General features: G+C 45.9%; 1 protein-coding gene across 2 annotated transcripts in view; it reads left to right on the forward strand.

Moving 5' to 3' along the window:
* BRINP1 (BMP/retinoic acid inducible neural specific 1) overlaps positions 1-13483 on the forward strand; it is a 121981-nt gene that overhangs the window by 69224 nt on the left and 39274 nt on the right. For both annotated transcript variants that reach the window (XM_081179717.1, XM_081179718.1), the window contains exon 3: positions 6310-6500. In XM_081179717.1, the coding sequence (XP_081035843.1) occupies positions 6310-6500 (191 nt within the window). The remainder of the gene's footprint in view (positions 1-6309; positions 6501-13483) is intronic.

Consider the following 13483-nt stretch of genomic DNA (forward strand, 5'->3'; position numbering starts at 1 on the left):
CAGTTAAATTCCTGGCATTTCTAGCTAGGGCTGCCATAGAATTGTTGAGTTGAAAGGAACCCCAAGAGTCATCTAGCCAAACCCCTCTCAGTCTCCAGGCTAAACACACTGAACTCCCTTTCCTCATAAGGCTTGGCTGCCAGACTCTTAATCATTTTGGTCGCCCTCCCCTGCACATGTTCACTTGTCAATACCCTTCTTAAACCATGGTGCCCAGAACTGAACACAGTATTCCTGGTGGGGTTTGACTAAGGCAGAATAGAGTGGCAGTATTACTTAACAGAGCAGCAGTATTACCCTGGTTATTCATATTGCCCAGTACTCCAGTAATGGGGAGCCTGTGGCCCACCAGAAATTATTCAGCTCCAACTCCCATCATCCATGCACATTTGGGGCTGATGGGAGTTGGAGTTGAGCAACGTTTGGAGGGTCGCAGGTTTCACACCTCTGATTCAAAGGGTGAGGATGAACAACAAGGACCTGTCCATCAGAATGGTTGGTACCAATGGCCAATTTAACCCTCCACTCCCAGAACCATCTTCCTAGACACCGTATTTTTCTGTGTATAAGACTAGGTTTCCCCCCTAAAAAAAATAATGTCAAAAATTAGGGGGTGTCTTATACTCTGGGCCATCTCCCCCCATTTTCTTAAATCTGAGTCCCCCCAAATAGGGGGCATCTTATGGATGGAAAAATATGGTAAATTGAATCGGGGTACAGAACCTGTAGCCTCCCAGGAGTTGCTCAACTCCAACTCCCATTGTCTCTGAGTGTTGAGCCTGCTGACTGGGCCTAATGGGAATTGGAGTCCAACAATGTCTAGAGGTCAGGGGTACCTGTCTTCTTCCTCCACTCTGGCAATAGCTCTGTGCAGTCGAAAGTAGAAAGAGATCATCCCACATAACCTGCTGTTGTATTCTTTGAACTGGAGAGTCTGCTGAGTCCGTGCACACAGTGTGATTGTAGGATATACTGAGCATGGGAAGAGGAATGCAAAGGCAGTTCTTGAGTTTCCATCTACTCTTATCTATTCCAGTGCCAGTAGACCTTACAGTGGCAGGACTAAACCTGGCTCCAGGTGTTGTGATGGCCGTCATCCTGGATAGCTTAAAAGGAGGAGTGGACAAAGTCATGAAGATAAGGCTATAGGGTGCTACTAGCCATGATAGCGATGTTCTATCTCCACTATTGGAGGCAGCACCCCTCTGAATACCAGTTGCTGGGAATCACAAGTGGGACAGAGTGTTGTACACTCAGGTCCTGCCAAGTGAGGTAGCAGAAGCAGAGGAAGCATCCGTTCCTCTCCCCCACCTAATTGTGACACCCCATCAAGTCCCAAGAGTGACGTTCTCAGAGGATGTGACTGAGTTACCAGATTCCTTGCACCTTGGTATGGATCCCAGTGTACCCTTGGCCCTTGCATAGGGGGAGATGCTTTTGTGGAGCTGCTACTTAGCAGCCTAAAGGAATGCCCCATTTTTGAACCTTGAGCCTGACTGGGTAGAATCATGCCTAACTAAGCCTGTTGCTAGCACTGCTGTCTGAGAAAGTCCTCTCACTTAAGGGTGACCAGGATGTACCTTGTGAGTGCACCAGGGTGGGCCTGAGCAGCATGGCAGTTATCAAATTCTTAGCTTTTCTGGGTGTTGCTGGGGAAACCCCTTCTTGGGCCACCCCTTGTCTATGTTTTGTAACCTGGCTGGATTACCATTTTCTTGACTCAGCAACCTTTCCCTAGAGCAAGGAAGGGAAATCTCATACCTGATGGAGTGGAACAGATCCACCCTCTGGGACTCACTGTCTGGCCCCTGGGGCTTCCTCCATGTGAAGCACCTCACCAACCCTGCTTCATACGGACAGATAGGGATGTGTGAGTGTAGAAGCTAGCTTCCTGTGAAAAAGGTAAAGCTGCATTATTTGGCTTCCCATTCTTTTGCCTCTGCCCCCCCCCCACATCCCTTGCATGTCTCTGCTGGAAGCTTGCCAAGTAGGGAATGTGGCCCTCAGGCTGGAAAATCTTCCCTACCCTGAACCTAGAACTAAATCCAAGCCACACAGTTCCAGTATCAGTGGAAATGGGCAACCCAGCCATGATGCATTATAAACATTCATAGAACTGCAACATTGTAGAGTTGGAAGGCGCCAGAGGGTCATCTAGTTCAGCCCCCTGCAATGCGGCAATATGCAGCTGTCCCATATGGGGATCAAACCTGTGACCTTGGTTTTATCAGCACCTTACTCATCTAACTGAGCTGTAGTGGGGAGGACGTAGTGGGGAGCTCATACACGACAGATGGCCATCCAACCTCTGCTTAAAACTCTCCAAGGAAGGAGAGTCCATCAGCTCTCATGGGAGACCCATTACCCTTTCAAAGAGCTATTACCATCAGAATGTTCTTCCTGAAGTTTAGTTAGAATCTGCTTTCTTGTAACTTAGAATCATAGAATCATAGAGTTGGAAGAGACCACAAGGGCCATCGAGTCCAACCCCCTGCCCAGCAGGAAACACCATCAGAGCACTCCTGACATATGGTTGTCAAGCCTCTGCTTAAAGACCTCCAAAGTAGGAGACTCCACCACACTCCTTGGCAGCAAATTCCACTGTCGAACAGCTCTTACTGTCAGGAAGTTCTTCCTAATGTTTAGGTGGAATCTTCTTTCTTGTAGTTTGGATCCATTGCTCCGTGTCCGCTTCTCTGGAGCAGCAGAAAACAACCTTTCTCCCTCCTCTATGTGACATCCTTTTATATATTTGAACATGGCTATCATATCACCCCTTAACCTCCTCTTCTCCAGGCTAAACATGCCCAGCTCCCTTAACCGTTCCTCATAAGGCATCGTTTCCAGGCCTTTGACCATTTTGGTTGCCCTCCTCTGGACACGTTCCAGTTTGTCAGTGTCCTTCTTGAACTGTGGTGCCCAGAACTGGACACAGTACTCCAGGTACTTGAATCCTTTGGTTTGAGTCCCACCCTTGAATCCTTTGGTTTGAGTCCCACCCTCCAGAGCAAGAGAAAACAAGCTTGCTCCATATTTCATGGGACAGCCCTTAAGATATCTGAAGATGACTATCATATCTCCTCTCAGTCTCCTCTTTTCCAGGTTAAATATACCCAATTCCCTCAACCATTCCTCATAAGGCTTTGCTTCCATTCATTACCCTTTTCCACCTCCCATGTAATAATATAAGAAATCAGCAGCTATCCAGTTTTAACTTGGATCCTTGTGGCTGTTTAGTTCCTTTTTTGATTGGCTTCAGAATGGCCAGGTGTTCTTGACCACCTTGCTGGAGTATGAATCAATGCTAAGGTGGGATAGTTTCTGGAAACTCCCCACAAAACCTAATTGCTTCCCCAAACTCCTGCTTTCTTATTGTTGCACTTATTTCTGGGCATGCTGACAAAGTAAAACAGTGAAATATTTGCCATGTCACAATCAATTTGCATTTACTGTACTTGCTGTGGCAGCATATTTTTTATTTGTAGTCGGATTTTCCTTGCCACCCACAGCAAATGCCCAACCTTAGGGAAAGGGCTGTAGCTCATGTGTTGGGCAACCTGTTTTGCATGCAGAAGGTCCCAGGTTCAATCCTTCAGAGCAGGATTCAACCAGTGTGCCGTGGCACCATGGGGTACCTTGAAAGATGGTCATGGGTGCTGTGGGAAACACTGGCCTGTCCCTCTTTCCTTCCCTCCTTCTTCTGATGCCCTCTCATGTCTCTGCCTCCCAAAAGCTCATACAGCTGTTTGTTGCAGCAGCCCTGGCTACAAGCTCCACAGGCAAATGGTACCTCTGCAGCTGGCCAGGGGGTGCTGGTTGCCAGGAGCTGAGGCAGCCTCGGAGTAAGCAAGCAAGCGGGCAAGGGAGCCCAGCCTGCCAATCCCCCAGCCCTTGCTGCTGGGAATGGACAGACAAGTCCAGGGGTAGCAGCAGCAGCTACCCGGAGGACTCCCAAGGAGAGGAGGCTGAGTGGGTGTTCAAAAAGGGGGCTGCCAGCTCTGCAGGCAAGGGGTGACATAACTGGGCTCCTGAGCCCCACAGGGGAGCTGCAGAAAGAATGTAGTTGGTCAAGGGAGCTGTGGACTCAAAAAGGTTGAAAGCTTCTGCTCTAGATGAACTGAAGGTATGGCTCAGTAAAAGGTTTCTCCCTATGTTTATATGTAACAGAAAGAAAAAGTGTGCTGTTTTATGCCTCCAGGGTGAATTAAAGTGGCTACTTTTTTCCCAGCACCCAAAGGAAGAACCACATGAATTTAGGTGGGTTATTTTTTTTCCTTTTTGAGGGAGTGGAGGGGGAGCAGAGGAGGAGGAGTGGTACTGGGAAATGAAAACAACTAGGGAAGGGCAGAGAAGGTCCAGTGTGCATTTTTGGGAAGTGGAAAGCTTTATCTCACATGTTGAAGTTTTGAAAGAGAAAATTAAAATATTTTCTTGCAGGGAACACCCCCTCCAATTTTCTGTGAAGTCAAACAGATTGACTTTCATGAATCATCATTCAAATTAGCATGCATAGTCAGAAGTGTGCAGCCTTGTTTAGATTTCCAGTGTTCGTTTTGTTTAAAATTTGTATGTGGAATTGACTTTACTTCACTGGAGTGGTCTAATCAGAGGAAAGAGGGACTGAACTGGTTTTTGGGGTATTGGGTAGGGGCTCGCTCACTTCCTTTTAGGAAAATATATAAGTTTGTGTTCATTGTTAGTGCTTCTGAAAGTGGACCCAATGAAATTAATAGAAGTAAATTGATCATGTATATTGATTTCAAAGGGTATTTTCCCAGTAGGACTAACGGATACAACCCACAGTACTTAACACACCTGTCTGCAGCACATGTATGAATGGATGCTATTATTCCTTTGTTAGGGGCAGAACACACACATATATAAAATCTAGCCTTGTATCTTTTTGAATTATTATTGACACCAAAGCACATAGCTGAAGTACTGGGAGCAGGGAGATGGCAGTGAACTGTGATTTCAATAGGCATTTCAAGCAACACTGATTATTTTTATATACAGTTTGTAATGGTTGATTCAGCATTAATCTTCCCAAATATTTTAACTTCTCTAAAAATAAATCTGCCAGTTTAGATAATAGGCAGAGAGGATAGAATATGGAACTCAGTCTAGATGGGCAACAAGCCATTGTGTCACTGAAGGGCTTTGGGCAAGAGAATAACTAAGACCTGCTTGACAGGGTTGTCATTAGGAGAAAGACAAATGAAAAAGTGATGTTGCCCACTCTGTGCCTTGGGATACCATCTATAGATTAGTTCACTTGTCCGTCTTCATTCAGAGGACTCAGGAAGGTGTGACCTTCTTGCAAAACTTGGGATTCGCTGCTGCAGAATGAGGGCACTGGGATTCATATCACTATCATGGACTTTATGCGAATTCCCTTGTGACGCCTGCCTATTGCCAGTGGTTAAGTTATCAAAATCCGTATGGGTCTGGTTCAGGAAACAAAATGTTTTGGGGTATCACAAATCTAATGTTGTTTCCTTGGAAAGTTCTTATCCAACCTATAGTCTGGAATGAGATTTTGTTCATCTGTGACCAGTCAGTTCACCCATGGAACACTAATCAATACTCAGACAGAGCTGTACAAACAAACCTGAAAACTGTTTCTCAAAGACTGTGAAATGGTATAGTCCATGGATAGGGAACCTGTGGTCCTCCAGATTTTTTTGGGGGGAGGAGGTTGTAGCCAACTTTATTCTACTCCAAGTAGACCCATTGAAACTACAGGGCCTAAGTTAATCATGTCCATAATTTTCAGTATGTCTCGACTCCAACCCCCATCATCCATAACCATTGGCTATGCTGGCTAGTGGCTGATGAGTGTTGGAATCCAACAACATTTGGAGAACTGCAGGTTCCTCGGATCAAGTGTAGTCCCTGAAATGCAGGCACAGAGCACTGCTCAGAAAACTCACATTCCTTGGTTGAAAAATCCTAGATTCAACCTCTCACCCCTTGCGCAATGTTCGGTTTCATTCTGTCAAGTGAATGGTTTCCTCCACATCTAGGGGATGTCTGGTTCTTACTATGGGATGAATCAATACATATCAAAATAATATCTTTCCTTCTCCTCTCCTCCTCTCCTTCTTTTGCCTCCCCTTTCTCCAGCCCTCAAACCTTTTAGCTCTAGCCCTGGAAATGTGCCTGTGTATCTCTCCAGTGGCATAAGATGCGGTGAAGTTGCACAATATTTCCCCTTTGTGTTCCTCCACAAGCCATTTCCCCAGTGGTCTGCCTTTCCTGCCTGGACTTGGAACCTCACCTTTGTTGTGTTCCTGTGTTGTCGCTTAGGGAATTTGCCCGTTGGAAGGTGAGGAACACAGCCATCGAGCGGAGAGACCTGCTCCGCAATCCCGTCCCCCTGATGCCTGAGTTCCAGAGGAGCATCCGCCTGCTGGGCAGGAGGCCCACAACACAGCAGTTCATTGATACCATCATCAAAAAGTACGGCACACACATACTCATCTCTGCTACTTTGGGAGGTAGGTGGCAGTGAGGTTTGTACCTTTCCCACAAGGGTTTGGGGTAGGAGGTTGGTGAGTAAGGATGGGGGAGGATATTGGTTATGTTTTCATTCCAAAGTGAACTTAGCTGATTTTGCATTTCCTCAACATATGCACAAAACAAAACACAGGTATCCTATGAAATTCACACTGCTCCAGGCTTTGCAGCTCAGTTTTCCAACCAAATGATGTGTCTATTAAAGGAAAGTGTGTATAATTAGTGAAAATAACAAACAGAAAGGAACATTACTAGCAAAAAAAATAAAAATGTATATAGTAGTCAAAACTTTATACACAAATGTGTCCATAAGCAGGGAAAACTGCACTCATGATTAATTTTTATGTGAATACTGTTGGTTGGTTGGTTGGTTGGTTGGTTGTTTGTTTTTTAAAAAAACACATATTCAAGGGTGGGGGACCCACTGAGTTGGTCTGCCCTAGAAGACTGGTGGAATCCTGAATGCTCTGGGGGATTTTTCAGCTGACATGGCTGACACTCTTGTTGAGTCTCTTGTCTCACTGTGGAATGGTGAAATGTGTGGAGTCATTGACACAATTGCCCCTGAGTGCACTCATCATTGCTGTGGAGCACATAGGTCTCCTTGATATTCCTGTGACCAGCATGCCATGAAGCAGGAGGGTTGGTAGTAGAGCGCAGGTGGTATAGGACCCTGTCTAAATCTGACACACATGAGTGAAGCTGCTTCACCGTGTCTGCCACGTGGCAGTGTTGGCAGCAAAGCAAGCCTACTTCTCTATCTCCATTGCATCCCCAGTTAGCTGTCTTTGTCACCCTTGTTAGTGACATTTATTGAGAGAGAGAGAGGTGAGAGTATAACCCTGCTCATTCTCAATTTCTCAATGGCTTTTGATGTTGTTGACCACAGTATCCTTCTGGAGCATCTCAGGGAGGTGTGTGTTGGCGTCAGTGTGCTTCTTCTTCCACTCCCAGGGCCATTTGCAGCAAGCAGTTATAGGAGGCTACTGCTCAGCACCATGGGAATTCTGCAGTGTCCTACAAGGCTTTTCATTTAGAGAAAATGTGAGTTAGAAGTGACATGCTAGAAGTTTTTTTAAAAATTATGCATGGCATGGAGAAAGTAGGGAGAAAAAAGTTTTTCTGCTTCTCTTATAACACTGGATTCTGGAAGATTCAGGGCAGGCAGAAAGAAAGTACTTCATCACTCAGAGCATAGTTAAACGATGGAACTCACTCCTGCAGGAGATAGTGGTAGCCACCAACTCAAATGGCTTTAAAAGAGATTAGATGGATTCATTGAAGAGAAGGCTGTTGATTGATGTGCCGCTTTGCTGAGAGATATTGATACTTCTGAATACCAGTTGCTGCAAACCACAGAAGAGGAATGGGCCCTTGTGTTCAAGTCTTGCTTATTGACTTCCCACAGGCGTCTGTGTGGTCATTGTGGGAACAATATGCTTCACTAGGTGACCTTATCAAGCAGGTTGTTCTTATGTTCTTAAGTGGTTTGTCTCACTCCAGCCAGCTCATCCTGTGCACATCTACTCAGAAGTAATCTCTGTTGAGTTCAATGGGACTTACTTCCAGGTAAACATGTATAACAAGGCTGGGGAACCTTGCTTAGACTGAGGGCCATATTCACATATGTGCAGCCTTTTGAGGAGCCCTCATGCTGCTGTTGGCAAGGGCCTGATGCAAAAACAAGCAGAACAATGAATCTGACTCTTAACTTTGAACATGAAGTTATATTCCAGCCATGCACAACCCAGAGGTTTCTTCACACATAGAAACACCCCTCTCCATTCATGCAAGCAAGAGGCACTATTGCAGCACAAGGGCACATTCCAGCCATGCAAAAGCACTCAAGGGTGTGGCCTGTGGGAAGCAGGTGTGGCCTTTGGAGAGTCCTGAGGGGTAAACAGAGAAGCCTGAAGTTCCCTATCCCTATTGTTTAGATTGTTGCTTCAGGCTTCAATTCAGTTCACACTTGCCTGAGATTAAACTGCACTGAACACAGTGGCACTTTTCTGAACAAACAAGCAGATGATCTGACTGCGTGCCTTGAATTTACATGAGGGAGGGACTAGGGTTTGCTTCTTCATTTCACCTCCTACAACCAGCCAATTTTCTTTCCTTTTCCTTTTTTCCCCCTTTCTTTTTATCTCCCTGGAAATTCCAAATAACACAGACCTTTTGACGGTGAAATATATTTTTAATTTTGTTCAGGCGCGATGGTGAATTATTCACCTTGGCTTGTTCGTGCTCCTGATTTTATGACACAACACTTTAAAATATGCACAGGCTTGTAACGAGAGCTGGCGATGGACAGCGGAGCTAAGCGTTCCATCAGCCCCCAGCACAGAGCGCATGGGGAGGGAGAGCCGCCAGGGAAAGGCGCAAGAGGAATGAAAGATTCGTCTTGATGGCAGTAAAGAGGAGGATGAGGCAAAGGGACCCTCTGGGGAGCATGCATTGTTTATGAGCAGAAGTATTTTCCTATTTGGAGACTTCAGGTTCACGCGCGTGCACACACACACTCTTCCCCGATTCAACCAGAATATTCATACAACCTATCATCTCTTGACATTTGATAGCTCCTCTTTCTCATTGGGATAATGCAGACAACATACTTACCCCCAAAGAGCTTGAAAACCACAACACTGGAAGGCATTTCAGTGCCAGCTTCTTAGTGCTGATGGGTACTAATGAAGCCCTAAGTGTGCACATTATTCTTTCTTTCTCAAGTCGTAAGTCTTGTGCCATCCTTTGTTAGGGTGTAACATGGGGAGTTGGGTGGTTGAGTGCTCCTCTGTGTCTCATTGCCCTCATTGGTATACGGACCATTGTGCTATGCTGGTGCTGTCCAGGAAGATCCAGGTTCAAGTCACCGCTTGGCTGGGGAGCTCACTGGTTGACCTTGAACCACTCAGCCTAACCTACTTCATCGGGTCGTTCTGAGGATAAAATGGGGGTTGAGCCATGTATGCCATCTTGGATGAAAGGTTGGATATAATGTGATGAATAAAGAAACTATTGAAAATTGAAAACCATTTGCCCATTATAAAGGTTCACACCTAGCATGTTCCCTGACCTATTGGCTTTCTATGTACAGAGTGGGGTTTTTTGGTGGTGGGGGTGTGGGATGTTGTTTAGGATGTTGGAATATACTCAGTGAGTAATTATTTTTTGTAAACACTATATAGGTCCAACATATTATTACTGTTCATCATGTCAAAGAGAAGTGCAGACTTTGAACACTTTTACCCAACATGAAACTTTTCTGTGTTGATTCTTTTTTGTGTGTGTGTGTGGAGGGGTGAGGGGGGTGGATTTGGAAGAGCATAGCATCATAGAAATCATCACCTGCATGCAACCACATGTTGTATGATGCAACCACACTTGGAAAACTGAAAACACTTTTGTTCACCACTGGAGTACAATAGTACAACTGATCAAATGATTGGAGAAACTCTCTTATGAATAAATGTTATGACATTTGGGGCATTTTAGCTCAGAAGAAAGGTGATTAAGGTGGGGAGACATGTATAAAGACGAAGGGAGGGGAACTGGTGTATAAAATTTGCATGGGGTGGAGCAAGGGGATAGGTGTAGAGGATTTTCTCCCTTTCACATAATGCTAGAAACAAAGTCATGCAATGAAGTGGAACAGTAAGAGAACAAGACAGGTAAAAGGAAGTACCGTATTTTTCGCTCTATAACACGCACCTGACCATAACACGCACATCGTTTTTAGAGGAGGAAAACAAGGGAAAAAACATTCTGAATGAAACAGTGGATGTATCATTTTTGTGCTTCATGCTGTGGCCACAGACATGTGATCTGATGGTGAATTTGGGGTGACCCAATGCAAAAATCCTGAGAATTCCTGTGGATCCATGCTTTGTAACCACGCTTTTGCACCATTGCAGCCCCAGGCAACAGTGGGTGTGTGTTTTTTTTGGTGCAGGCTGTAGCCATGGACATGCTATGTGATCTGATGGTGAATTTGGGGTGACCCAATGCAAAGATCCTGAGGATCCATATGGATCTATGCTTTGTAACCACATTTTAAGTGGGGAGCGAAGGAAAAACAAAGAAGGGACATGAGAGGGGTGTGCAGAGAAGCAGCTGGCTAAGAATGCAGGAGAGGGATTTAATGGGAGGGAGGAAAGAAAGGCAAAAGTTTCTCCCCACCCAAGCCAGCCATCTCTCTCTCTCTCTCTCTCTCTCTCTCTCCCGCCCCTCTCTCTCTCTCTCTCTCCCTCCCACCCCCTCTCTCTCTCTCCCTCCCCCCCTCTCTCTCCCTCTCCCCCAGCAGCACCGGAGCACAGAGAGGAATAAGGAACGACACTCTGCTTTCCCCTCTGCTTGCCTGGAGGGGAGGGGCTTTCCCTGCTCTTTGTTCCGTTTCAGCAAACACAGCAACAAAACAGAGAAGGGTGGGCAGTAAGACCCTGAGGCAGAATGCAGGAAAGCAGCCGCTTCCTCTTTTCAGGTTTCCCTTCTCCGTGAAGCGCGATTTGATTTTTGCCTGATTTTTCGGCTCCAGGGACCACACATTCGCTCAATAACATGCACAGACATTTCCCCTTCCTTTTTAGGAGAAAAAATCTGCCTGTTATAGAGGGGAAAATACGGTACTTCTTCACACACCTTAAAGCAAATCCCATAGCACAGTTTTAAAAGGGGATTAAACAAATTCACAAATTCAGTGGCTACTAGCAATGATGACTATACAGTGTCTCCATGTTTCTGAGTACTGGCTGCCGAGAATTACAAGAGAGAAACAACCATTATACTTGTGTCCTGCTTGGGGGGCTTCCCAAAGGCATCTGGCTGTCCACTGTGGGAACAGAGTGCTGGGCTAGATAGGATGTGGTGAGGAACAGGAGCCAAATACAGCCCTCTAAGCCTTTCTGCCTGTCCTTTGGGTCTTCCCCAGTCCACACACCGTTTTCCTAGGCCACACTGGCTGCCAGCCCTGCTTTGTAGCCTTCTTGAACATTTCCCCCTGCCTGGGATGTGTTCTTGCTTGTCAGGGTGGGGTGGGGGTGGGGGGAGGAGAGAGAGAACTAGCCAAATGTAGGTGCATTATTTGTTCCACCTACTTTTTGTCTATGGTCCCACCCACCAATGTCAGGAAGCTTGCCCTGGAGGAAATGTGGGCCTTGGGCTGAAAACGGTCACCACACCTGAGACAGACCTTAGGTCTGATCCAACAGAGATCTTTCAGTGTTCTTAAGTGCTACCAAAAAGACAGTCCCCTCAGAGATAAGAACTAAGTCTCTAAGCTCTACAGTGAGCAATCTCTCAATGTTTTGCTGCCTTTGCATCAAAATGGTGTCCACAGTTGTGACCAAAACAGTAACATTCAGATGGAAGAGGGTGGTATCCTCCGACTAGTGGAAATACCAAGATTTGCAAAAGTACAAATGTAGGAACATAAGAAGTAACCTTATGAGTCATACCATTGGTCCTTCTAGCTTGGTATTGTCTACACTGACTGACAGAGGCTCTCAAAGATTTCAGGACAGCCCTTCCTAGAGATGCTGAGGCTCTACCACTGAGCTCAACCTGGGGGTGAGTTTTAGCTCAGATCTAATTTATCACACTGAGGATCACTGAGGACCTGCAGATCAACACACCATTACCTATGACTGACATCTCATCTCTCTGAAACTCATCAGTGAAATAGCTTGCCCTAAACGGGTTTCTGAAGCAGGGAGTCATCTGTCTATCTTGATAACCAGATAAAATTGGGGTGGGAAGGCAGAATGCAAAAGTGATACACTTTCGAGAGCACTTTTGCCCATTCTAATATGCTTCAGATATTGTTGGACTCTAACGCTAAGCAGCCACAGGAAGCATGGTCAACGGTCAGGGATAATAGAATCTTAGAGTTGGAAGGGACCCCAAGGGACATCTAGTCCAACCCCCTGCAATGCAAGAATTTCAGCTAAAGAGTCCATGGCAGATGGCCATCCATCCTCTGTTTAGAAACCTCCAAGGAAGGAGAATCCACCATCTCTCATAGGAGTCTGCGCCACTGCTGAACAGCTCTTACTTTCAGAAAGTTTTTCTGAATATTTAGTCAGAATCCCATTTCTTGACACTTGAAGCCATTGGTTCGAGTCCTGCCCTCCAGAGCAGGAGAAAACAAGCTCCCTCCTCCATGTGACAGCCCTTAATATAGTTGAAGGTGGCTATCATATCTCCTCTCAGTCTCCTCTTTTCCAGGTTAAGCATACCCAGCTCCTTCAAGCACTTCTCATAAGGCTTAGTTAACAAACCCTTGATCATCTTGGTTGCCCTCCTCTGCACCCATTCCAACTTGTCAACATCCTTCTTAAATTGTGGTGCCCAGAATTGAACACAGTATTCCAGGTGTGGTCTGACTAAGGCAGAATAGGATGATAGGAGTTGTAGTTAAAGAATAGCACAGCTTTCCCTCTTCCCCTTCTCTGTCTTATATGTTCACATTCTCCATATCAGGACTCCAGCACCTCATTCTGTTACATGAGTAGACCAGATGCCTATGCAAGTCTAACAGCTCTAGGTTAGATTACTGCAACATGTTGCATGTAGGACTGCCTCTGAAGACTGTCCAGAAACTAGAGATGGTGCAGAATTCAGCAGCCTGGTTGCTCACCAGGACAATAAAGAGCATACAAATCCAACCCTGGCCTGACAGCACTGTCTGCTTAATTAGGTTCCAGGCCCAATTCAAAGTGCTGGTTTTGACCTATAAAACCTTAAACAGCTCAGGACCACAATACCTCAAGGACTCTCCTTCTCCCCAACCTGGACCCTCCAATCATCATCAGAGGCCATTCTTCGTGTGCTTCCTCTGCATAAGGTCTGGAGAGCACGACATTAGAACAGGCCTTTTCTGTGGTGGTTTCCTGTTTGTGGAATGTTCTCCCAAGGGAGCCTCACCTGGCATCTAAAGTTATGTAATATTCTTCTTCCCCCAGACCTTTGG

This window comes from Podarcis bocagei (assembly GCF_964188305.1).
Source record: "Podarcis bocagei genome assembly, chromosome: Z".
Classification (NCBI taxonomy): domain Eukaryota; kingdom Metazoa; phylum Chordata; class Lepidosauria; order Squamata; family Lacertidae; genus Podarcis; species Podarcis bocagei.